Source organism: Apteryx mantelli, chromosome 4 (genome assembly GCF_036417845.1).
Source record: "Apteryx mantelli isolate bAptMan1 chromosome 4, bAptMan1.hap1, whole genome shotgun sequence".
NCBI lineage: Eukaryota > Metazoa > Chordata > Aves > Apterygiformes > Apterygidae > Apteryx > Apteryx mantelli.
The window spans coordinates 52,169,804-52,196,829 of NC_089981.1; the positions used below are offsets into that span (position 1 = coordinate 52,169,804).

Below are 27,026 nucleotides of genomic sequence, written 5' to 3' on the forward strand. Positions count from 1 at the left end.
TACTGCAGAGACATGAACAAACACACAAGTCAGAAAAGTGGCCTAGTGATATTCCAGCTCTAGATACTGGTTACTGACCCTTTTCCTCTACTTTTTATGGCATTCATCCTGTTCACATGCAACTCACTAAGTTCATATTGCTGCTTACGCTTGTATATGATCTATGGAAAGCAAAAGATTTCTGTCATCAGCGTTATCAGTCTAGAGCCTTTTCAATCAGAAGCAGCTAATAAGCTACTTATTCATGTATTTTTAAAGGATGTGGTTTGTACACATGTGTGGAAATTTGAGCACATAACAACCTTTCATGCCATCTTGATTCAAAAAATAGAAGGGATGAGGCAGAAGTCTCTGGAGTAGACTGTCTGTCCTACAAAAAAATCTTTTTTTTTAATGCAAGGGTTTGCATAATTCCAATCAGTGCTCCTTCAGTCCTTCTGTATCTTGACACTCAACAGCCAAAGGAGTGTCCTGCCTCATAAAAAGCAAGAAAAATGGACAGTCAGTTGACATGGAAAGTCATTTCACCAATCTTTTGCTAATGGGATCTTTGATTTTGGTAAGAGTTAGAAGATGTCTATGTGCACATTAAAGCACATGGGAGAAATTCCTCAGCTAGAGACAGTCAAGCTAGTCCAGCAAGAGAAGCAGGAGAGCTACATCAGCACGGTGCTAGGTTCAGTCTTACTAGTTCAGGGCACAGCAGTGAACTAGTGCAGCTGTGCTGCTTTCAGTATCCGTGCTAGCACCAATAGCGCCATACTGCACTGGCTGAACATCCTGGTCAGGATGCTCAAAATTTGCCCCGACAAGAAATTGAAAGACAGTAAGTAATTCCAGTAAATAACAAGAGATTATTACTCACTTGTATAATCTTCTAAAGATACCACATGCATCCCACATTACTAGATCTTCAGTTATAGTTCGCCCCAACAAAGGACATTCCCAAAAAGACACTGGTTATCACACTCAGGCAGAAAGGCCGTACACACCAGGAACATTTCTTGTGGAGCACACAGGGAAGTCAAAACAGCCATGTTCAGCCATGTCACAATGTTTATGCCATTTGAAACAGCAGAAGGAAGGAGAAAACATGGAAAATAGCATGATTCTTAAAAAGATAAGAACTAAACTGATTAAGAAAAAATATTTCTTTCTTCTGTGTAGGTTTTGTAAGCAAGAATGAATTATTTTCTGTGACAAAATAAGGGTGTTTCTTTTACGTAGTTCTGCAAAACGTAAAAATTGGGTAAAATAATCTCTTCTGAGGACCTCCAAAAATTGACACATAGGCTGGGTTAATCAGATTGTAAATCTGCTCAACCTGCATTACAGTATGGTGACATTCTTCAAAAGCAATGTCCTCCATAATGCAGAACCACAAAATTTAATCTTACCTAAACCCACCCTACTTTCTTAAAACTAATCCATCTCCTTATATGACTCCATATCATCACTCTTTTTTTTGTGTGTGTGTGTGTGTGTGAAATCTCTGTGTTTTCATGAAACTCATTTTCCATGAGATAGGCACATTATATAACTAGCTTAGAACAGATACACAGCTATGATAGGCAACACTGTATATCACTTTCATTTTAAAACCTGACCTTCAGAAAAATGGAGGTACTACTTGTTTCCCATATCCAACTACCTGGAATAGTTACATCTCTTTTTTTAATCACTGCTTACTGGAGCTCATTATCCCCTATCATCTGCAGATTTTCTCATACCTTAAGACTTGAAAAACAGTATTGTACTATGTACATAATCTGCCTTACTGTACTAGGTATGTGATTCATGTAGCATATACAGGCAGGTTTTTCCAACACAGATTGAAGCCACTGAATGGCACTTCATTTGTCCTAATAATTCTGCTAAAAACCCACATGCAGAGCTTTCTTCGTTTCTTGTTTTGATCTATTGAAATTTCCTTTTCTGAACCTCCCCAAATCTAGCTACACAGAGGGCAGAATGGAAGCAAGAATACCTCCTGCCTCACACCCAAAAGTGTGCAACCTTCACACACCCTCAGTCACCTTCCTTGCCCAACGTTCATTTCAGTGCTCAGTTCTCTCTGGGCTTCTGCTTGCTCCACCTTGACAAAAATTGAGAGCTAGCTTCTTCTCTGTTCCTTCCAAAGTAGGCGAAAAGCTTTCTGTCTAACATTTCTCTATACTAGTAGCCACTTCTGTCCTCATCTTGCTGGTTTGACTCCAAAACTATATTTAAGACTATGGAAAGCATCTTTTTATTTTCATTGCCTTTTCTTCTTGATCTCTATTTGCTTTAGTAAGTCACTATAACTATTACAAAGTTAATAGAAAAAAGCCCAGCTGTACTGTTTGTATTTCATTTGTATTAGGCATTGTTCCCTCCATCTCACAGTGATTTCAGTATGTGTTCTGCCAGGTTGCCTCTTTTCTCTTCCCAGTAAATATTACTATCTCACGAAAATAATTAGAACCCTTTTTAATATGAGGCTACAATCTTCCATCATGTTTGAACACTAAAAAGTTTGTTCCAAACTTCATTGCTGTACTTGCTATCCTACCGATTATTAAGGCAAAATTTAGAAAGTGGTAACCCCACATAGTGCTTACTGTATTTCTTTCTCATTCTACTTGTCTTGTTTGCAATTGCTTTATTTTCTGTGGTTTATTTGCTTCACTTTTGATTGATGAAAAACCCATCTGATATTATCTTTAAAATGGGACTAGGTAACTCATGATCCAACAGCTACAGAGTCTAGATGACAACTATTTTCAGTGTTTTACAGGGAGAGATATATCTGGTTTCACTTATATTCTGAAACCATCATAACTGCAACAACTTACATTATTTCTATTTTTAATATATTTCTCAAACATTGGTAGAGTTACAGGCAAACATCTGTGCCATTTGGAAGAGTTGCTTCACTAAAATTATAACAAATCCAGATCCAAACAAAGAATCATAGCAGTAAGCCTTAGCAAGTCACATACACCTAAACTTCACCCTCACTCTCACCCACTCTCCCAGCCCTTCCCCAGGCTGGAAAGTACCACGGTTGCTTCACAGTCACAATTTTGGAATGCTTATTCAGTGCTTATTCATATGATACTAAGCAGAGCAGCACAAAACAGCTGGTCTGTAACCAAGGACACAGCAAAAGTTATGTCTGGCATCAGTTTGCATGAGAGAAGTTTTGTAATTTTTTTTTTTTAATAATGAGTCACCACAGACTTATGGATTTGAAACACTTTACATGAAGCAGGAAAATTGCTGTATAACAACTCACCTGGCAAAGCTGTGGAAGTTCGATGCCATATCTCAATCTTAAAGGCTCTTTCTTTAAAATATCATAGGAAAACATTAATATTGTTATAAAATAACACTCTGTGCTTCTATAGCGGTTTCCATCTGAGAATTTCAGAATGCATTACAGACCTTAACACAATATTGTGAGTCTCACAAATCCCTTGGGAAGTATAAAGTAAAACAGGCCCATAGAAGTCACCATACCAGATCTGGCCAGTGTTTCACTTAATCCAGCACCCTGCCTCCAAAAGACAAGAATAAAATGGTAAATATAGCATGTCAACTTATTAAACCCTACCATGCTGGCCCCCAAAGACAGCTGAGCACACATGAAAACAGTAATCTTGGAGTCTGCTGACTCCAATTCAGGAAAGAAGGGTAATTATAAGCATAGGGGTAACTGAGGAGTCTTAGTTTCTAGTGCAGCCCAGTTGTTTTTGGACAAGGCTCAAAGAGCCTGCATGTTTATGTATGGATTTCAGGAGAACAGATGTCAAGGTTAATGACTTACACAAGTGCTTAGGGAAAACCAAATATCAGTACCATATAGCAAAAAGATAGTGACAAATTCCCTTCACAAACAAATTTGTGTGAAAAGATTACCTTTTCTGCTTTCCCCAAGCTCTTATGTCACTGTCCTGCTTTGGAACTCATGCAGCTTCAATCACACCTCAGTAGTTAAAAGACTCCTACTGTGGTCCCTGCTTGTGTGTTTTGATGGCATAATTAATTTAAATGCAGACAGGACCCCCCCCCCCCCCAGTGGCATTGCTTCTGTCCTGAAGGAAACACAAAACCAGAACGTTGGCTTCTAGAAGGGGGCAAAAGAGGAAAGTTCATCTGTTCATTGAGTAACCTGTGGTTGTCCAACCGACAAAGCAAACCTAATTCATTTTAGGGCAGGCAGGATTTCATTACTTTGCTGAATTGGCTGCTGTCTTATTAATGCTCACCAGACGTATGGAGGGTGGGGTGGGGAAAGGGATAGCTGGCTGAAAAAATAGTGGTTGGACAAACAAAATGATGGAATTTTCTCCTCAATAAAAGAAAAAAAAACTGTGTAGAAATTGTATGCTTAATTTCCCCAGATTTTCCACATACTCTTTCTGCCACCTGCTGCCCTGGCATTCCCCAGAGTTTCAGGAGTCTGGACACTGTATGGACCCTGAGCTTTCACAGAATGAATACCGCATGACTGAGAACAAGCATCTAGCAATCTAGCGCTCTGTGCTGTCCAGAAGATACCATGTTTCCAGAAAACTTTTTGCTTGAATCCTACTTAACGATTATATGCTCACTTCACATTTGAAAGAGTCCCACCCTCAGACCTCATGGCCCAGTGCTGATTTCTCTGTATACAGGGGACGATTTCCCAGTGAGGACTAGCACACAGGCTTCATTACCAGGGAAGTCAAATGGAATGGAAGATCCCTCTGACTGTCACAACCACAGCCCGGCTGCTCAGGGAGAGAGGGAAGGAAAGCAGAGCCAGGAAGACCTTCTTCAGGAGGTCAAGTGACTGAAGAAAGAAAGAATTTTCTTGTTTTTGAAAGAAAGAATTGCACTTAATGTGCAAGTCAGAATAAAACACAGCTTCTTCTCTGAGAAGTGTTGATTCTGCAGGGTTATGAGGTGTAAAAAGCAGTGAAAACTTGTTTTTGCACTACTTTTCACCCCAAGTAAAATGATTCTCAGGTAGCAAACATCAGTTTTCCAGAACAACTGTGTGACTTCAGTAACTTCCTGGAGCAGAATTTCTTTTTAAAACCAAGGCAGGATGATTTTGACTACACAGATAATCACACACATTTTAATTACAGTAATGTAAGAATTTGTGAAAGTGATTGGTGATTTGGGAATTTTTGTACCTTCAAGTTAGGCTTCCTTAAAAAGTGCTGATTTTCAAAGGTTTGATATCCAGTACTTCCTGACAGAGCCACCTTAAGATGACTGAAACGGCATCTCAAGAATTGAGGTACCTTTAACCATAATTCACTTCTGAAAGCGTGTAAAAAACAATTATAAAAGAACATTTTTGTATAAAACTATAGTAATTTAATCAATACAGTGCTACTACAAGTGTGATAATTCTAGATGCCTTACTCTACTGGAAACCACATGTCCAGCTGAAAGATTTGGATGAATTTAAGAAGAGAATTTATCAAAAAAATAAAAAGAAAAAGGAGACAGATATCAGTAACAAGAAAGTATTTACAGGATATCATCTACATATCCTATTTCATTCATGGACATCATAGATAATATCACTATTTATATCACACTTCTCTTTCAAATTACTTTGCTTTTCATAATGTATATTAAAGTTTATTTTAAGGTTGTTTTTCCTGACTACAGATTTGGTTCTTCTATTTAACTGAAATAGACTATGGCATCACATGCAAGCAAGGTGATGTACCTGATAAACTGAGCTGGAAGACTGATTAAAACTCTGTTTTTGTTACACACATGATTTACACATGATTAACACACGATGTGTTAAACTTTTTTTTTTTTTAATTAAGGAACGTAAAGGCTGAAAAAACACTTTATACACCTGTGACCTACTAATTCTCAAACAAAACCAGGGAAAACTAGACTTCATATCTGAATATTCTTTAGGGAAACTGCTCCCTCTTTCCACCAACACAGGAACATTCTTAATCCTTTTTAGCTGACTTTGTGTATCATGAAGTAGCATATAGCCCAGTTTCTGCCCTTCTCCCTTTTGCCAAATCCACCTCCCACATACATCCAAAGTGATCCAGGAAATTTGTGAACAGCTTTGCATTTTGCACTCATATGCAGAAGGGCAGAGCTCCTTACAGTCCAGATCAAGAAGCAGCACAGGGAGAACTTAAAAGAGCAGCAACAGTGAGAGTGTGCTTCTATTTGAATGTGCTCACTCATTCAATGCAAGTTAAGAAAACCCTTTTTCTAACCACCTTTGACACACTTAACCTGTTATCTGAGAAGCCAGAGGACTACTCCTGCTTCACAACATACACTACTCTGGGAATAGAAGTGCCAGGGGTATAACTTTACTTCTAATGAGCAGAATAAAACAGAATGGCTTCCTCTTCTCTGGCTCGAAGGCCTCTGCAAGCTTGTGAGAAACCTTGCTCTGTGTCAGAAAAGCCAGGAGCTTTGTTGTGAAGGCATGTGGGTAGTAATGCTGAGGAGTAAGATGGTGCAAGTTTTGCAAAGCAATTTTTCTGACAGCACTCTACTTTAAGCGGCAGAAAATCAGTAACATTAATACTGAGGGTCAGAGCCTTTGGAAAGAGTTACATCAGTACAAAAACAGAATAGACAAAGCCAAAAGAGATTACAACCACAGATATCCCAAGGGACAAATGAAATCATGGGTTATGATGTTTTTAAAAACAAAAAAAAAGTTCTTCTCTTCAATCAAAAACCCAAATGTCCTGCCTCCTAATTTTTCACATTTTTTTTAAATTAAGAGATGAGGATTGCAGGCAAAAACACTACTTTCATCTAAAACTATGGAGTCTCTCAGGGAAAAGGCTAAGCTTTCTCCTTTTTGCAGACATGCTTCTGTAAAATTGTTACCATATTTACTGCTCAAAGTTAAGCTTGCTGACGCAAGCAGCGAGCTTCCACTTGCAGCTGCAGAAGATAGAGTGCTCCCTATCCTAACAGTCATAGCAGAAATTTGGCACAGAAGTGTGAAAAAGATGACAGCAAAACAACCATGGCACAGAAAGGCCTGAGCAGGAAAGCACCTTAAGGATTACCTCCATCTCCACAACATGAAATGCACCGAAAGCTCAAGAAACTTGTGTGACCATGCCAACATATACCAGGTCCCATTACTCAGAGAAGCCCATACTGACACAGGTAGTCAAAGCAGTTAATGACTGGCCATCTCTGAAAAGCAGAGGATGCTGTCTGCCCCCCAGCTCAAATAAGCAACTGGCCTGAGAATGCCAGCCTTCTCAACACACACCGCATAACCAGAACACTTAAAGGACACAGCCCATCTGACAGAGCACTGTTTGTGCAGCTCAATTTAAATTCTCTTTGTTGTTAACTTCTCACCTGTCTTGTCGGCAAGTCATGATACTGTAGTATGAGCCTGGTGTTGACGCTGTGACTCCATGTATTCCCAAGTGCTGCTGTCACACTACCGGATTCCCTCTTCCCGCCTCCAGAAGCTCCTGAGGGTAGAAATGAAAGGAATTGTGTCAGGACTGCACCATAGACATGGGTTTGGCAGGGAACCTCTGATCAGTCATCTCAGATCATTCCTTAAGCCAGGTCATCATAGTTTGTATTTAATGGATGATGCAACTGCATGAATTTCCTGCCTTCCTGATTTACCTATAGAACTACAGTGTGAGTCCTTCTCTGTCTCACTCTGATACACAGTTAAAATGCCAAGGATTAAGGATATGCTGCAAAGCAGTATCTACCTTCTTGAAGAGATCAATACATTTTCTTAAATATCTGGAGGCACACACCATTCATGGGGGATACTTCTCTTGCCCTCTTTAAACATACTCCTTCCATATAAACCAGCTTTCTATGGGTCCAAAGGACAGGGCAGCAGGCCAGCAGATAGACAGTGTTTAAAGAAATAATGAGAAAGGAAGTTATAGGAGCACAGCATGGTGCCTTGATGCCATGATCTAAAAACTAAAATGCTGTTTCATGCTGGCAGACATCTCACACATTTTCTAAAATTTCTGAAGAAGGGATGAAAACAGCCTCTTACATATAAATACCATTTTAGTGTCTCTCAATCATATGAACTTTATATAACCATGACGGAAAATGTACTTTGCTGTGATCAGCAATGATAACACAAGAAGAGGTGTTTCCAGTAACACAGCATGACCAAGCTTGCTAAACTGCCATTTCACCTGATTTCTCTAGCAGCAGCATATATATATATATGTATGTAGGTAGGTAGGTAGGTAGGTATATGTGTATATACAAACATACAGGCAGGTAGAAGCTCAAGACCTTCATCTTTGCTTACACCACAAGTACTGTGCAAGATAGACAGATAGGCAGTTGACTTGTTTTATTCCAAGAAACGCTTTAAGAACAGAATAAGTCAGACAAATCAAAGAAATTTAGAAACAAAACCCAAACTGATCATGTGTGAGTTGAAAATTGAACTGTTTGAGACAGTCAGTCCAAAATGTTAAAAAGCTAGAGAGTTGGCCTGAAGTTGAATGAGAGAAAGTTAAACTGAAAGTCAGGAAACTTCCTGTCATCTGTCAGGCAACAGAATTGCTTCCCCAGGACAGTCATGAAATTCCTGTCAACTGAGTCAATTAAAATTGGATTTGACAAGACCCTGAGAAAACACAGTGGGAAAGAATACTAAAGTGGAAAAAAGTAGATTACATAGAACGATAGCTCTTTCATTCTTTAACTTCTGCACTCTCATAAGCAAATAGTCAAGACCTCCTTTGGAAAAGTGCAGCCAGTCACAAAGCCGAAAGAACTATTTCACCTTGCTATGAGAAAGCTGACGTTTCAAATTGCAAACATAGACTGGAAAAGATAAAAGGGTATTGCACTTACTCTGCAAGACAATTTTCAGAGCTGTCTTATATTTCTGACAAAATGATCAGTGGTGCAACAGTTAATGTTGACACTTAAATTGTAAGTACCACATTTTGGAAGCAACTCATCTCGTGCCCCAGCTGAGCTACTGGGAGATTCAAGTTTATAACCCTTCATTGCTTGTACATTTGCAAGGTTGTGGGGTTTTTTACTTTTTTTAAATAACTATGCAGAGGAGAAACAGTGGCAAGGATATTGTATTAGACTGCATGAGACAAAGGAGAGCAGCAGACTTCAGAGCAGGGCCTGGAAGTAGTTCTAGTGCACTAAAGGACTCATCTGAAGACCTTGAAAAACCCCATCACAGTAATTTAACGTTCTCTTGCCATCTACTGGATTTGGATGAGGTTTTTAACTGTTCAAGGTCCACAAAAGAAATTTACGAAGCATTTGGTTCAAGCTAATAGTTTGATAGGAGTCTTGTCTCAGTACTTGTCTGGATTAATTCCCACATCATGGCAACTCACTGTGATCTGCAGAATACCCACTTTTCCAGAACAAAATCTGTTCTAGTTTGAAGATAGTCTACAACTGTGCTATGCAGCAAGGACAGTTGCTTTTCTTTGCTCATAATTAGGGGATTAATACGCTGATAAGCAAACTTCTACCTGGATAACTAACTCCAGAAGCACCAAACTGGAAGTTTCAGTATCAGGAACGCTATTCTGTTGATTAGTCTAACCAACCTGTGTTGGGAATGCAGATGTGCTGACAATAATAGTTCTTTTCATCTGCCTTTGCAATTTAGCTTGCAAACTGGAGGAGAGATTGAGTTCAAGTGTTTCAAGTGTTAAACCAGGATGCTGGGAAGTCTGTACTCCATTTCCCATTCTGTCACAACCCTTACAATAACTTAAACCAAGTTACTTAAGTTCATTACATTCATTCTGGAAAAAGCTTACAGCACAAAAGTAAAATGTTATTACTGTACAAACAGGCTGAGAGAGAATAATAGAAAGAGAAGCAGCTTTAAAGTTTTGCAATCTTCGCTTTGTCATGTGGAATAAGCTCAAAGTCTCTCCTATAGTCTATCTTGTTCTTTTTTTCCACCTGCTAGAAATGGGTAGGAATCATGAAATTCAGGTGAGGCAGGTAAATGTGAGTTCTGGTATGTATGGAAGCATTCAACTCACAGGTTATATAATTGCATTCATGTTGGCAGTGGGAAGGCACCGCTCCACACCACTTGGAAGTGATTCGCCCACCAGTTTGGGACCCTCTGACTACAGACAAAAGCCCAGACATTCCAAAAGTAGCTTATTGTTGGCTTACAACAGCTGCAAAATTCATATCCAAACTTCCCTGAAATTCTCTTTCTCTGCTATTAGCTAACAGAAAGAGTAAGATCATGCTGTTGCAATGCTCAGTGGGGCATTTAAGAGGTTAAATGTCTAGAGCCTGGTGATAAAAATGAGATATCACTCCATAATAATTCCTAATTCTGCATTCCTTGCAGGCCTAAAACCTGTACCGAAGTGAACAGAAGCACTAGAGGCATAAGGTTTGTGGCAAAACAAGCAAGCTAATTGCTGTAGATTTATTTTATTTTATTATAAAGGAGAAAGCCTACTGTACCATTCTGTGTCAGCCCCTGTCTGAAGAGGGCTGTTTGTGTGACCCACTTTCAGGCAAATCCTCTTCTATGAAGTTATTCAAATTTATGACTCTGGTGCAAAGTGGTTAGAAAGCCTGGAGCAAATTTGCAGTGAAGACTTTTTACAGGGTAGAAAGGAATGTCTCACAGGAAAGGTTTCCATTTTATAAGGGATCCTCCTGCAATCTGATGCATTAGGCAGACAGAGAAGTAAAGCAACAAGAAGTGAACTGAACTGAGGGGGAAGGAGCGCCAGCTTTGCAGAGAAGTTCAAGGACAATGACAACACATGCTTCACTCCTTCTCCTCGCTCCAAACACAAAAAGATAGTAAATGTCTCAGGGGAAGAAGAAAGGAAGGAAGAAGGGAGGATATGTTAAAATGGATTTATGTTCAAACATGCCCTTAAAAAAACCCAAATTAGTTTTTCTGTTATTTCAAATACTACTTAGTCGTTAGTGAACTGGACAAAGGAAGGGGATAAATAATACTGTTCAAAACAGAGCGATATTTTTCTGCATGCTTTGCCTCCTTCTTCCGACCTTCATATTTTCATATTTAGAGATGGGAGTATCAGACCAACCTTGGCCCACAGGGAACACCAGACAGGCTCATAAGGGACTTCTGTATCTGCTCAGAGGTCCCCAACCTGTCCCCCCAACAGCTTCAGAGTGGTATGGAGTGACAGCTCTCAACTGCTACATGAAGGTGCTTATCTGTGCTGGTGGGTGAACACTTCTACAAAGCCAGCTATGGGCAATCAACTGCCAGGCAGCAGTTCCTGTCTCTCAGCCTCTTCAGTGCATAGCTCGTGTGCCAACTAGCACTGGCGTTTATCACTTCTGCCCTGGACATGGGCAAGGTAGGGAGCACAGGGCATAGGGAGAGGAAGAAACAGGGCTGACAGACAGACGGGGGAAAGGTGACAGATCCCGGTTTGTGCATGGATGATGAAGGGGGCACCAGTATGTGGAAAAGGGGATGGGAAGCAGAGGCACAGGGATGGGATCCTCATGTGGGGAGGTGAAGGTGCAAGCTAGAAGGGATGGAGAAAACCTCTAAACAACCCCCTGCTTTCAGATCCAACTCAAGTAAAATGAACCAGTGATTACAATTCATCTAAACACCCTTTCCTTCCCCACACAAAAAGAACTAGCACTAAATTGATCATCAAAGGGCACCTGCTGCCAGGAAGGCAGATGGAGGACCGGCTTCTCCTCTAACCTGGCTTCTGCAGGGCAACAGTAGAGACCCTAGTGGAGCCTGTAGCTGTTGTGAAACGCAGGCAGAAAGAAGGAACCGGCTGTTTCACTCTCGTTGAACAGCCGTCACAAGTGAAAATAAAGCTTCCTGCGGTCAGAGTCAAACTCCAAGTAAATGACTCTCTGCAACCAGGGGAGAAATAAACCAAGGAAGAAAGGGTGGTTTTTCAGCCGAGGTCCACAGCACTGCTGTCAAACAGATGAGGCACACACAGGGCTCCTCTGCCCTGAAAAGAGGTGGCTGCGGAAGTGGCCAACAACACTTTGCCCTACTTACACAAGGCCTAGTAACACATTTGATTCGTTTCCCCAGTCAGTGCAATTAAGATGAACGCTCCACAAGTAATCTTCCTTATGTTAGCAGGACGGGGAAAGTAGGTTTATTCCACCATCCCATTTTTCAGTAGAGGCAGCAGTAGGATTAAAGCTGTTCAGCTCCACACTGAGTTTATTCCATTACATTTGGCTCCAGAGAATTATAGGTACAGATGTGGTCTTCAAGACTTTCTCTCCTTCTATGGAGAAGGAGGTGCCATATTTGCTTTAAACATTACTCCCTCAGGTAACCAAGCCCCAACTGCTGCAAGTATGATTGAAGGGGATTTATTCATAAAGAAACTTCAGGTTCATTAGTGTCTCATCCTGTGGAAATTAGAGTAACTAGACCCAGTGTTCTGAACCAAAAACACTAAACTTCGTGAAACATTTTTAAAAGAAAAGAGTCCTTGCAGGTAGGATGTGATTATATTCTTGATTTTAAAAAAGAAATCTGCTCCTTGTTGGTATAACTGCACAGAGCAGTGAGTTCCTCCCTTTCCACATTTTCATATAGCTTTTTGTCTTTCCAGATAAGAGAGTCCTGGCCTGACAGGTTCATCCCCACCACTGGGCCCCTTTGCAATCTCTATCAATTCAGCAAGTCAAAAATCTTTCTCCCTCAAATGTAAAAAGGGATTGATACACAATATCACAGTGAAATAGCAAGAAAGAGAGGCTGCCGGTCCCCTAATCTTTCAAATCTTAACAATATCAAATCATCTTGACAACAGCGTATTTATCAAAAAGAAGAAAAAAACCCTCCAAAAGTACAGAGAAAATATTTATAAAGAATTAGCCTAGGGAGCTCAACAAAAATAGTACACCATGCAGTAAGGAGGAAAGTACTTTCCCTAGTGTAGCTGGGGACTGTGTAGCTTTTCTTACACAGGAGTTTTCTTACACAGGAGTTCTGGTTCACTGGTAGAGCACATAAAAACCACTGCTTTTCACCTGCATTGCGCTCAGTGTGAATTTTTGGCGCAGATCTCTAACAATGACACCCAAATTAAAAAAAATAATAAAAAACCCCAGCAACCTCCAATCTATTTTTTCCATCTTCACCTACTCAGAAAACTACAAGCCTAAATATAACTAATAGTGGAAAAACCCGTCACAGTAAAAATCAACCCACAGGACACTCACCTATGAAGTAACTAACCACGGTGCCCTTCAACTCCTGCTCACTCTCTTCTGCCATTTTCAGCCCTGCTCCACAGCGTGTTCTTTAGCCTCAAGGTAATTCTCATTTTCTTACCATACAGTGATGGCAGTCTCACTCTCTGTACTGGGCAGCCACGGTACATCCCAAACTCTTCCTGTCATATACTCTCTATCCTTGGCACACAGAATACTAAGAAACAATGAGTGAGGACGATAAAAACCAAGTTCTTTAAAAGAAAGTCATGGCCCTAGCAGTAGACAGCTACTCAGACCACCAGTTAGTATCACCTGCCTAGGACAAAGCACAGAACAGATCATCATAAAGTATTTCTACATACCTAAGGAATCACCAAACACAAATTACTTATTTATATGAACTGACACTAGAGCAAATGATGTTCCCCATTCCAACTGTACAGTTTTATTTTGGTTAATGTTTTATGCAGGCATGTCAACAGCAGAGTCCAGTTCAGTTTAGGAGAAAAAAAACCCTTGCTTGCTAGAGTACAGTATTTCCTTTGTACAGTCTTTTATTACTTAGGCCATGTGGCAGGAAAACCAATGGTTGCTGTAAGAAATCAAGCTTCACCACAAAAGCAGCCACGTAAAAATTGTAACTTCTAAAATGCTTATTCTCCTTGCTTTATTAAGAGCGGGAATCTGGCAAGTTTATTCCCAAATATCCCCTCATTCTAAATGTGTGCAAAAACATATTATTCCAGATTACTTCAAGTTTTAATTAAAAAAAGTAAAAATATTTTAGCTGGAAGCTGAAATTGTTTAGTTATTAATGGTGAGTAATTTAGTTTTCCTTTCTCTTTCTTTTACTCTCTTTTACTCTCTAGTATAGTCACTAGTACATACTTAGCAAACGACGTAATTTAGTATAACCCCATATTTTCAGTTAAAAATTAGTTTCAATGCAAATTTTTTGAGCAACCCTAGTTAATAGGTATGTTACTCCTGCAGAAGTGAAAGCCTAATGGAGATTACACTGAAGAGACTGTTCTTAGTCATTCATCATCAAGAGACATAAAATCGCCACTTGGACTCCAGCTGCAAAGTTCTTATGGAGAGACAGCAGTGTATGTGACAGAATGAACCCACTTCTAATTTTGGACATCACAGTTTATCTACCTCATATTCCCCAAACAGGCAAGTTTTCACACTTTTTTGTATATCATTATATTTCTGCACATCTGGGTACACATTCTGGGCATTGTTGCAGTGTTCATCTGATATCACACCAAGAATAAGGTCCTTTCTGCTGTCTTTTTACAGCCATTCATTATTTATATTGTGACAACTAGTTAGAGTTCTCAACTGCAATATGCAAAACACTATACACACACAGAACAACAAAACTGCTCCTGACCTAAAGGCCCTCTTTTCCTGAGAACTGCTGTTTAAGTCTGTCACCTTCTGCAGATTATTCCCCACCTACAAGGAATCTCCCATAAGGAATGAGGGGAAATAAATCAAAATAAGGACAGACCAGCAAAACTGTTTATAAATAAGGTCTTTCAGTATTCTCCATGAAACATTAGAAGCTTTTTCAAAAGAACAGTATTAACCATTATTCGATTCTGAAAAATCAGCTGGGACTTCTATCTGTCTAGGTCAAGACATAGAAAGGGTCCTCCAAAGAACTGGACAGACGCTTTTTTTCTTTATAATCTCATACCCTTGGTGCTGATCAGCACACCCACTGTTATCAGCGTGTTTTGCACTGGAGGATCTCCTTCCCCGGCACTGGTGGAATCATGTTGATTCTGTTTTATTTTGAGAGTTATCAGAGAGAGAAGCAAACACATACTAGTACTGAGACTCCTGTCTGCTGACCTAAAAAAGAAATAGACATTAAGAAATGAGAAAATCCAGCTGGTCTGATTTCTTGCCAGACAATCTACCAGCCATGAACAAAATGGTCACGTCTCAGGAGATTTGTGGAGGTGGGAAGACAGCTGGTGGTTTACAGCACCTGAAACAGGGCCCAAAACAGGGAATTGCGGAGTCAAGATCCTTGGGAACTGATACTTTCTTTTCACCAGCGTAGATCTTTTGCTCCTGTGGTCTGGCAATAAACCCTAAACTGAGCAGTTTCCAGCACTCTAGTGTTCCTGCAGTTCTAATGGAAACAAGTGTAATCAGGGGTGCTTTGGTGTGAGGGATGGAGAAGACCAAGCACAAGACTGGTTGTAAATCAATTCCTTCCTGTAACCAGGGTTAAACTCTTCACCCTACAGCTCACTCTCCTTCCTTTTCTAATGACAAAATTTGAGAAATTCTTTCTCTAAAATCTAAACTTGCGTTAATTTACTCTCTTCTCAGAATCCACTGCTATGCCCCACACTGCTCACCACTAAAACTTCAAGCAACTTCTTCCCTCTAACCTCTCCTATGCAGTCACTTCTTCCTGTCTCTCCAAGACTTGGAAATAAAATCCCAAAGCATTGACCTAAGGAAAAAAGAACAGATCTGGAATTTTGCCTTGCCTGCACATATAAAGGATGCATAGGCTGAAAAACAAAGCTTGCCCAATCATGGCATCTGGTATTGCTAGGGCCCTGTGAACCAGAAAATGCTTTTAATTATCACCTCACCAATCATGCTACAAGTAATTGCTGTATTTTTTTTGTTAAGGTCCCTCAGGGAATTAAACAGATCATGATATTAATCAGAATGCATGTAGGAGGGAGGAGGCAGAGTGCTAGAATTACATGTGTGTAGGTCCCTTAAGGCTTGAATAAAGAAGTGAGATTTAGAATCATGCTGTCAAAGCAACTGAAGCCTTGCATGCGGCAAGCCTCAGCCCTCTGACCTACACAGCCATGGCATTAGAGTATCTGATTTTCCCAGGATGGCTAATCTCAGCTGCTAAACTTCATCAGTCTCTGCTAGTGTTTACCCATCATCTGGATTTGCCACTTCCGAACTTTCAAGGCTAGAACCAAATGAGCCAGCTGTTACACTCCTCCCTGACAAGGACAAAAAAAGAGCAGTCTGAAGCCTGGAAGGCTAAATGGCTATCATCCCAGAAAGGCAGAACAAAAACTAATACATCTGGGGGGAGGAGAGGGAGGAGTAATTTTGAAACTGCAGTGAGTTTCAGAGTGCAGCGCTCTGCTCCATGGTCATGTTCGGATGCTGTGGTCTGAGACGGACTATGTTCCCATATTCTATAATTTTTCATGAAATACGTTCTGGTAAAGAAACAGTGTCTTGGCAGCTTAGCTCTCTTACCACAAAATTGACACAGCGCAGACAAAAGCAGCAGTAGTACAGGCAAGTTAGGAGCCAATCTGTAAATGAACCTTAAATTACATTTGAGAGTCGGGGCAGGGAACGGTGAAAGGAGTGGAAAGGAGAGAGTCAAGTTTCTATCGCACATTGAGTTCTCCATCAAAGTGGCCAATAAAAGGACCAATTAGTGCTAACATGCTGCGGGTGTTTCTGACATGGCTGTCCGTTTCCTGGGGAGTAGGCTGATGGGATGTCTACATGGTAGATGGGAAAGGACTGTAGATGTATGTAAGTTAGTTTCAAATGAGCACTAAGCTCTGCCTGAGCAAATATATCCTGCTAAGAAGCCACAGAGAACTTTGTGCTGCTACAGCCAGATCACTGCCAGTGCTTGCGTTGCTCAATTAACACTAGCACTAGCACTGCCTTTCAGCCTATGCTGCACTGAACCCTTCCTCAATTTATTCAGTGTAGGCTAAAAATCATTAACAAATAACAATTTTTGATCACAGTCTAGTTTCCTGGATTTGAACTGGTGAATTAAGTTATCTCTCCTTTTTATTCCTAACTACAAGAGTATTTCAGTACTGGTCCTCTTTCAAAATTATTTTCAAATCTCAGTGAGTGACTATTTTTTGATACAGAGGTTTGAAAAACGAAATCATTAAGAATCGGGGGGTGGTACTGGCAACTAGGGCTATGTTTAACAGGCAGTCTTAAATTGTACTTACAAGTTGAGATTTTTTGTGTGCAAACTACCCAAACTGCTTTAATTTGCATTATGATCTTAGTCATTCTTTGAAAATTTAGCCTTCAGTGTTCTTCACACTGTTCACATAGCTAACAGTTAAAGCAATTCCCTCTAGGTGTAAATAAAAACAACAATCATAGAACTGTAATGTTTGGATCATGAGCCAAAGTTTTCAAAAATAAATTTCAGGATGAAACAATTCTCTTTCAGCCTGTGACATGGAAACAGAGGTCAGCCAAATATTTTGGGGCTAGAAATGACTGTTTGCAAATTACAGTTGTTCACATCTGGAGTTCAGATTTGGCAAAACTCTTAATACTACCCATCACAAAAACTAAACTGAAAGAATGTTTTGGATGCCTGATTAGGAACATAAAAGTTAGGAAACATTAAATGTAAAATGGCATGTGTGACTAACTCTATCAAACAAATGCAGAATGAGGCACTTCAATATTTGCTCACGAACATTAACATCAGTGTTAACTGTCGCATTCCTCAACTTGTGAGTATTTAATCACAAGTCTGTATTAGCCAATATAGCTCTTATTTGCTGCATCTACTTCTCAGTGCAGAGTGGCCTGTAAAGCAAGCTGAAGGCTGAGATAGCTGCCCATCCACTTTGCTTCTCAGAATAAGTGCCTTCTGGGCTGGCCCAGGGGACATCTGACACACATACCTAGCAGATACTGCCGAGTGCTTCAAGTACCTTCAGGACATGCACTAACACTACACTTTCACAATTTTTTTTTAATTGCACAGCAGATTTACCCATATATAACATGCCTTTCTTCTCAATACAAGATAAATGACAAAATATTTTAATACATGCACAGACCACAGTGGCTCACTGTTCAAAACTGACTCATTTACAAAGCTGAAATTGCATATATGTGTATGTACATATATATACACACACACAGGGCATATAACATGGAAGATGTTAAAATGAACAAGGATTAAAGGGGTCTGGATTCACTGTCTGACTCTGACACAGACTTTCCAGGAGATTCTGAGCAAGTCGATTAACCTCTGTGTCACAGTTCCCTCATGCTGGACCTGAGGTGGTATATTCTTTTTTCCTCATCTCATTCTCAAAAAGGAATGACTCACTTTATCGCAAACTAACTAAATAAATTCAACTTTGGACAACAACCAAGACTGGAAAATTTCATTCTGATAAGCTTCTCTGACTGAACACAGAGGGTTAGAATGGAAACATTTATACATCCTTAACCATAGAGGTTCCTTCCGTTCCTGCTATAATGCAAAATATTACAAGATGTGCCAAGTTTTCGCTATAGTCTGCATCAGGCACCAACAGGACACAGAACTGCTCTGTGGAGAATAATACATAAATCCAAAATGATCTTCTGACTGCATGACTCTTCTCTCCTGAGATGTATTACATTTTTTTAAAGTCAGTGAAAAATAAAAAATTGCAAAATATCACTTTTAATCCTTGGACTACAAAATGGTTGAATCCCCTAGAGGCCAGTCAGGGCCAAGAAACAACTTTTTTTTTCTCTCCATTTTCCCAGATAGAAAGTGGGGGGAGGAAAGGCAAGGGGAAGGGGAGAGAGCAAAGAGTGGTTGGTTTCAAATAGCAACATTGTCCAAAAGGGTGAAAGGGAACAGATGGCCGTGGAGAATGCAGCCTCAAAGCTCTAAAGAAAAGGGCTATTTTGACAGATCTTGCTGTTTCCTATTCAAGCATGAACACTCTGGCATGGAGAGTTAAGACGATACAAGGAACAACCTCTGTTCCCAGCAACTGACTATGGGCAACTGGCCTCTGAAGCTCTCTGAGAAAAACAACATGAGACAGACAGACAAACAGATATGGCAGCAAGCCCAGATCTCAGCCACCAGGAAAGAAGAAGAAAAAAAGACTCAGGCTAGAAACAGCTGCCTTTTCCTGGCTCCAGTGCAGAGCATTAGAAAGAGCCTGTCCAGCCTTTCCCATCTTCCTTTTCAGTGCAATGTCTTGAAGGGGTCACCCTCAAGCTGTTGGTCTTTGCCCTGAGGGGAGGTGAAAAAGAGGACAGATCAGAACTTGTCTAGCTCAATGAAACCTGTTTCCTTTAATCACAAAGACCTCCCTCCGGCTAAGAGGAACTTTAAATGTTAAAAAAAAAACAAAACATAATTAATTCTAGATTTTTGCATGCAAAAAGGTTGAGAAACTTAAAGTTGTGGCTCCCACAGTATGTGTAATTTGTTTGCATAATATGCAGCAGCAAGCCATTATATATGAGGGCAGAGAGAATTGTACTCGCTGTGGGAAACACAGCTAATGTATGTCCTGACTTTTTCTATCATTCTTAATCAAGAGAATACCCCAACAGTTGTTTTATTCACTGATTCTGTGCATGCAGTATCAGATACAGATTTGAGTTTTGAAGGTCAGCTTCACATCCATACCCAAAATTTAGAGAGACCTAAGCCATAAATTTTAACCAGACTTCACTATTTCCAAAGTCTAAAATGAGAAGGGCAAGTCTGAGTTGCCTTCTAATTCATATAATATCTTCATTTTTTAGAGCAGAGTTTTCCAGCCTACACTTGCCTACGGGCAAAAACACTGAGCAATTCTTCTGTTGCATTTTAACCTGGACCAGAGCAATGGATGTTTCATGCAGCAGTTAGAGTGAGGAAAAGAGAGGGCAACCGGTATAAATATTAACTAACATCTTCACAGTTCTTCCCTGAGGCAGGGAAGTAGCTATCATCCCAATTTTAATATCCTTCTTTTTAAAAATCATTGAAGGAAAAAGATAATACAGAATTGTGGGTCCTCACATGCCAGAACTCAGAACGAAGGAATGCAAATGCTACATACTGATCCTATCTGTTCCTTTGTTCCCTCGTCTGTGAAACAGCATTTGTAATACTTAGGCGATAAAGAATAAACGTGGAAAAACAGACACCAGCAACAAATCACCTTGAAATCCTCATGCTTTAAGGGAATCCAAATCATTATTAAAATCTTGATTTTCTACAACATGTAAATTGGGTTTTTTTTGTTGTCACAAAGGATAGTCAGTATAGTCATTATTAATTGTAACGGTTAATTTGTAACTAGATAGATATGATCTGACTATTAGAAGTAGTCAAACAATAAATAAAATACCTTATTTAGGCTAAATCAGATAAAATACATTTCTTTCCTTCTTAATTGTGAGCTTCCTGAGAACGAAAAACTGCTTCAGGCTATGCTTATTAAGGGAATCTCAAATGTGGATTATTGGGTAAGTATTAATGAGCATTTAACTTGTTGATTTGCTTTTCTTCCCTATGTTTCCTCGAATAATGTAAACCTTGTATAATTATCCAGTAGTTTTCATTCTGCTTTACTTTTATTGTACGTGTCCTTCTGTTCTCTGCCGCTGTCAATGTAATGAACAGTGTTCACAAATTGATTCTGTCTTTCACACTTCAGGACAGGTGGTTCCCCAGGATATTCCCACACATTCCAAATATTTCTAAGTGTTCCACATCTGTTGTCTAAAACATTTTTAGTTCTCTGCAAGAACAGTAGGGGACGAAAACAAAAAGTTATACATAATATATAACTGATCTCTTATGCCACACAGGAGCCCTCTGTCATTTCAACAAGATGATAAATTTCAGAAAAGAGCATAACTTTCATCTGTTATACTGTATAGCTATTAAAAATTCTTGAAGAGAAGATAACATGAGAATTAACTTACAACAGTTGTAATAGCATAGATGATAAACCTGTGTGAGCTTGTTTTGTTTTGCTTTCTACAGTGTCTGCTGATCTGTGGGAATTTTAGAAATTTAAATATTAAGGTGATTTACACATTTTTTTCTGGAAATCACTGCATCTGTTAAAAAAAACAAACAAATCAAAAAACCACCCCCAATGTAGATATACACAATCTGAGTGCAATTTTTAAAAGTGCTCTGTTTTGATCCACAGCGGCTAGGGGAACACTGAATGCTTTCGATTTTTTCCCCCCCCCCTAGTTTTCCCCTAAATCGAACCTGATCAGATATACTTTAAAAACATATGACTACAAGTAATTCTTCTGACCAATGAAACAGAGACACTGTTCAGGATCTGAGACCAGGAAATTAAAAGTACTAAGTGCATCTCAACTACTAAGCTGCTATTAGGAGGCAGAATGTGACTACCTAAGCTGCAACTGGATAGGTGGTGGGGCTTAACACTTCTGCTCTTATCCAAAGCGTTCTGAGATGACAGTAACTACAAGCAGTTGGGAGCTTGGTTTGCATCTCACTAAAGAAGGCTGCGTGTATGCAGCACTTGAGCGCTGGGGCACTGGCTTGTTACAGACTGTGACAGGAGACTGTCCCCTACTGCATGACCAATGTCATTTCCAGCAACATAATGGAATTCCTTCAAGTACTTTGCCAGCATGACAATACACGTGAGCTATGAGAGCTAACATCTAATCTTTTTTTTTTTTTTAAATAATGTAGAAGAAACCTTCTACTATGAGCTACATAGAAATGTTATATGGTATACAAGATCTCTGGGAGACAGACCCAAGTCTACGCCTCTGGGAAACTGATGCTACTGTGCAACTGTGCTCAAACAAAACACTACCAGAACATGCAGCAAATTTCTTGGTACTTCCCACAATGCCAGGACTGAGAGAAAGAAACTTAAGCATTTTAAGAAACTCAGCTGAATTAATTTTGGAAGACAACTACCTCTGTCCAGCCATAAAACAATGCTGACTGCAAGGTATAGCATCTCATCAGTGCATAATACGACATGATGCTGGATATCAACGCACACATAGACATCTTCACCAAAAACAGAATTGGATATTCCACAGGAAGTGGAGCAGACCAGCAGAGAGAAGGTTTTTAGCTTTCTTTTCGATAGAGAAAAACTTGTTCCTCTTACTACAAATTCCAGGAGGCCTCTGAGTCCCTAGTACCATAGTGAGAAGTGGAAAGACTAGAGAGGAAATAGTGACAAACACGCTTAGATGCTTCAGTAAGTGCAACAGCATGAGCCTGAGACAAGATTTGTGTGAGTTTTACTTGACTTGCAAATCCTAAGTTTCTAAAAATAATTTTGATGCATAGACGTCAACATGCTCAACTCTGAAACATGAAGCTGAAAATGTCACTGAAGAGTTAGAACAAAAGTTTCTTGAAATTACGTATGAAGACTCCTTCTTCATATTTTGTTCTGAAAAGAATTTCAACAGCCAGGATAATTTTAAAAGAAAACTCAACATCTTCAAAGGAACTTGTACAGTGGATTTCAATGAAATTCCTGCTGGCAATACACTGTACTTGTGAATACACTTTCTAAACTTTTGAACTATACTGAATTCTTCTAAAGAAAAAAAAAAAGTCAAGTAAAGGTTACTATATTTTCATGAGTATTGCAGGAGAGAAAAGATCCTTTTGGCTCTTGTTCTTTCCAGAACCCAGAAAGGCTTATATAATATTCCAGTTTGCACATACAACATAAATGTATCAATGGATGACTTTAAACAAACAGAAAAGCTTCAGAGGAAAATGTTAGCCATTCAAACTGCCCTATTTTCTCTGAAGCCCGCACAGAATGCTGCACTGCAAATGCTTCAGACAGTCTGTCTAAGGAACACTTGGGCAAAAAGCACTTGTATGCAATTATGTGATTACTGTAAACAAAGGATATTCTATAACAAACAGAGCAGTGCTTCACAGGTGAATTCAAGCTGGCTTCACAGCAGGGTGAATTAGCCTGGCAGAAAGCTGTGCTAACATGGATAAATCATTTTTGATACCAGAGAGATCAGTTGGGTAGCCTCACAAAGTTAGACCTTCTGTCTAGGGCTTCATTAGCTCTTGCTTGTTTAACCGGTTATGATTTCACTTCCATGGCAAACAGATAAAAACCCTGGTGGTGCAGAGAAAGGGGGTGGTTACTAACTAAGTTACATTCTTTCCTCAGAAAACTAGGTTTCATCCTGTTTCTTCGCATGATGCTGCCACAGTGGTGTTATTTCGTAAGAGATAAAAGGAAGTATTTCTAAGTAACTGACCATCCCACAGCAACATCAGGCGTGTTGAACTGGAATTTAAACAGTAGAGGCAGATGGAGAAGGAACCAGGCAGGGTCCGCCTCTCAGGTTTGCTCTGCAGTCCTGGGCAATCTCCAGAAAGTATGCTAGAAAATATCCAAGCTATACAAATACAGATCAAAATATTACACATTCTCTTTACTCAACTGCAAATCCTGCAATATTTGGTGGGGTTTTCTAAACTTCAGTTTCTGGAGTCAACTGATTCTGAAAAAATCCATGGTTTCCTATTCTGCTTCTCCCCTCCCCTGCATCCAGCATATACATTTCTCTGTCATGACAAGTTTGAGAGTGACTCGAAAACACAGTTCTCATTGCACCCCAGAAGTTTAGGAGTCCAGAGGCAAATAAAAAGATCTCCCAAACATATGTATATTTCAAATCTCAATTTTCTGGGCCTGATGTGGAAGGCCTAATATTTAGGGCTGACAATATTGACATAGCTGTAGCAACTTTAGGTACTAGATTTGTTAAACTTGTTCTGCTATTTTAATTTAAAATGCTTGACACGAATGGTACATCTATTTTCATCTGACAAACTACAACTAGTCATCTGAGCTTGCTATGCATTCTGAATCTGTCTAGCTGCAGCGCAATAACTGTGCACAAACTCTCCTTATCTGCAATGAATTCCTGTAAATCCCGTAAATTTTTTCTGTATGTTTCAGCATACATAGAGAATTCAGACAGATACCGCAATAGATAACTCTAGGCAGAGCATTCCATTATATTTGTGTCTTATTTTCCACACTAGACACCCACAGAATTTTTTTTATGTATTCTTGTATTGGAGAAGACAGATAATAAACAACTGTAAAAATAACCAAGTTATCAATTTTTAAACCTCCTGCAACTCTTGGATCAGCTGCCAAAGCCCTTAGAATTTTCATTTCTGCAGGGTTTCTGAACACTGAAGGCAGAAGACATCTCATTAAGCCACTTTACTGAGTTCTTTCCTGTCACTCACTATCTCCAGAAACACAAGTGGCATCTACAAATCATAAGGATCATTTCTCCAATTCATTCAGCATACGAGCAGCTGTTATTCTCAGAAGATGATTCAATTTGGGGTCTACAGTAACTTCAGCTGACTGAGTCTGGATTTCTGTTTGCATGTTAACAGTACTGTAGAAAATGCCTAAATGAGTCTTTTTTAGGAAGAGAAGTGGTGAAAAAGGGAGAGTCAGATTCAACACTAGTGCTGCCTCAGCTTCCAGGTTCTGCTGCTCTGTCTGCTGGACCAAGGAAGGTAAGACAGGACACAGCAATCACAGAATCCTAAAATAAATCACGTTGGAAGGGTCCACTGGAGGTCACCTGGTCCAACCTGCCTCTCCAAGAAGGCCTGACTTCAAAGTTACATCCAACTTCAAAGTTGGATCAGGTTGCTCAGGACCTGTCCAGTCAAGTTTTGAATATCTCCAAGGATGGATACTCCATAGCCACTCTGAGCAGCTGGTTCCAATACTTGATAAATCTCAGGGTGAAGAGTTTTTTTCCTTTTATTTAACCAAAATTTCCATATTCCAACTTATGCCCATTGTCTCTTGTCTTTTCATTGTGCATCTCCAAGAGAAGTCTGGCTTCTTTTCTATAACCACCCTTTAAGTAACTGAAGACAGAAGTTAGATCCCTCCTTAGTCTTCTCTTCTCCAGGCTGAAAAAAGCATAGCTCTCCCAGCCTCTCCTCATATGTCACGTGCTCCAGCCCCCAACCGTCTTAGTGGCCCTCAGTTGGACTTGCTCCATTTTGCCAGTATCTTGTAATGGGGAGTCCAAACTGGACACAGTTCTCCAGATGCAGTCTCACAAGTGCCAAATAAAGTGGAATAATTGCTTCCCTCAGACTGCTGGCTACACTCTTACTAATGCAGACCAGTATGTGGTTAGCTTTCATCACTGCAAGGGTGCATTGCCTGACCCCATGCTCACCTTGCTGCCCACCCTGCTCCCCACCCTTCCTGCAAAGCAGCTCCACAGGTGGTCAGTGCCCAGCCTGTGCTGTTGCCTGGGGTTATTCCCTACCGGGTGCAAGACTTGCCATTTGTTTTTGGTGAATTTCAAGAGGTTTCTGTCAGTCCGTCCCTCCCTCTGATCAGTCACCCTGCCCTCCAGCATCTTGACCACTCCACCAATGCGGTGGCATCCATGATCTTCCCGAGGGTGCACTCTGTCCCTTCATTCATGTCATTAATGAAAATGTTAAACAGTACCGGCCCCAATAGCGACCACTGAGGAAGGCCACCAGCTGACAACTGGAACCTGAGTAACTGACTGCTACTCTTTGAGTTCAGTGTGCCAGCTACTTTTCCACTACCTTTAGTCCACCTATCCAGTCTACTTCTTCCCAATTTCGCTATAAGGATGCTATGGGAGACCACGTCAAAAGACTTGCTAAACTGAAGATAAACCATATTAACTGCTCTCCCCTCATTCACCAGGCCAGTCATCTCAACATAGAGGCCTCGTCAGGCATGATTTGTCCTTGGTAAACCCAGGCTGGCTGTTTCCAATCACCTTATCATCTTCATGCACCTGGAAACCTTATCTAAGAGTACTTATCCTAGTATTTATCCTTAAAGAAATCTGTGGCTTTGGTGGCTTATCACAGAATGAAATAAAAAAAAATCTGTACTCCAGATAAACTTAATATCCGTTTAAAATGTTACTAGGTTTGATAGGCACTTAAATAAATAGCATGTTTTGTCAAGTCTCATCTGCCTTTCAAGCACAAAATGGTAATATCTGCAAGTAAAACAGCAAGTTGTAAACATAGGAAAAATTAAAAAAGAAACAGGAAGGAAAATAACAGCTTGCTATGAACAAGTTTACTCCAAAACTGAGACTACCATGAATCTAGGGTGTTTAGGATGACTGGGGAGATAAAGATTAGTAGATTCAACTGACTGGTTATATGGTTTAATTAACAGTCACAGAAGAAAAACACATGCTTGTTCTACTTTAGCATCCTCCTGATGTATTGTCCACAGTTTCACCATGAGAAACAACTGTATATCCCTATTTATCCCTTTCCCAGTGAATACTGAACTTTCTTCTTTCTTTCCCTTTTTTTTTTTCATTAATTTGGGAGGCATGGCAAGATGGAGAGTGATGATCAGGTGTGTGAATTTCTGCACTCTCGTGTGCCAGATAATTGGCTCTGCTGATATACTAAGTACTTTTTATACACAATTCCAGATGTTAGGCAGACAGTTCTGATGCAGGTTTCCTTCTGCTCATCCTGCCAAAGATTTTGTTACTTCTGACCTGAGACACATTCAGGAGCTGTGATGGAATTGAGTTTCCGTGCTTAGGTCAGTTCCTGGCACTGGCAGATGTGACAAATGATGTGACAAGCTGCATGTGATGTTTTGGTGAAGATTTAGACTTTCAGCTTACAAAGAATTAGATGGTCTGCAATGCTCAGAATCTCCTACATTTCACTAGAGGCCTCTCCTGTTAAAAAAGAGCTTGAAGAGGAGAGTCACAGAAGCCCAAAGATGTAGCAATTATTTTGAATTTTCCAACCCCACATTAAAAGAGGGCACTGTAGACAGCGATTAAAAGAATTAAGTCTTCGCACTATCATTCAGAATAACACTGAGGAGAACGGCTTTTTCTAGTAAAAGGATAGTTCTCTCCATGGTTTGAATCATACTTTATGGGCTTAAGCAATGCTCTCTACAGTTTCATTGGCACTCTCATAAGCTCACTCATGGTGACTGCGT

At 40.0% G+C, this 27,026-nt stretch overlaps 1 protein-coding gene across 21 annotated transcripts in view; it reads right to left on the minus strand.

Moving 5' to 3' along the window:
• The window catches only part of RAD51B (RAD51 paralog B), a 453,279-nt gene that overhangs the window by 188,521 nt on the left and 237,732 nt on the right, over positions 1 to 27,026 (minus strand). For all 21 annotated transcript variants that reach the window (XM_067296566.1, XM_067296562.1, XM_067296565.1 and 18 more), the window contains one exon: positions 7,357 to 7,475. In XM_067296566.1, the coding sequence (XP_067152667.1) occupies positions 7,357 to 7,475 (119 nt within the window). The remainder of the gene's footprint in view (positions 1 to 7,356; positions 7,476 to 27,026) is intronic.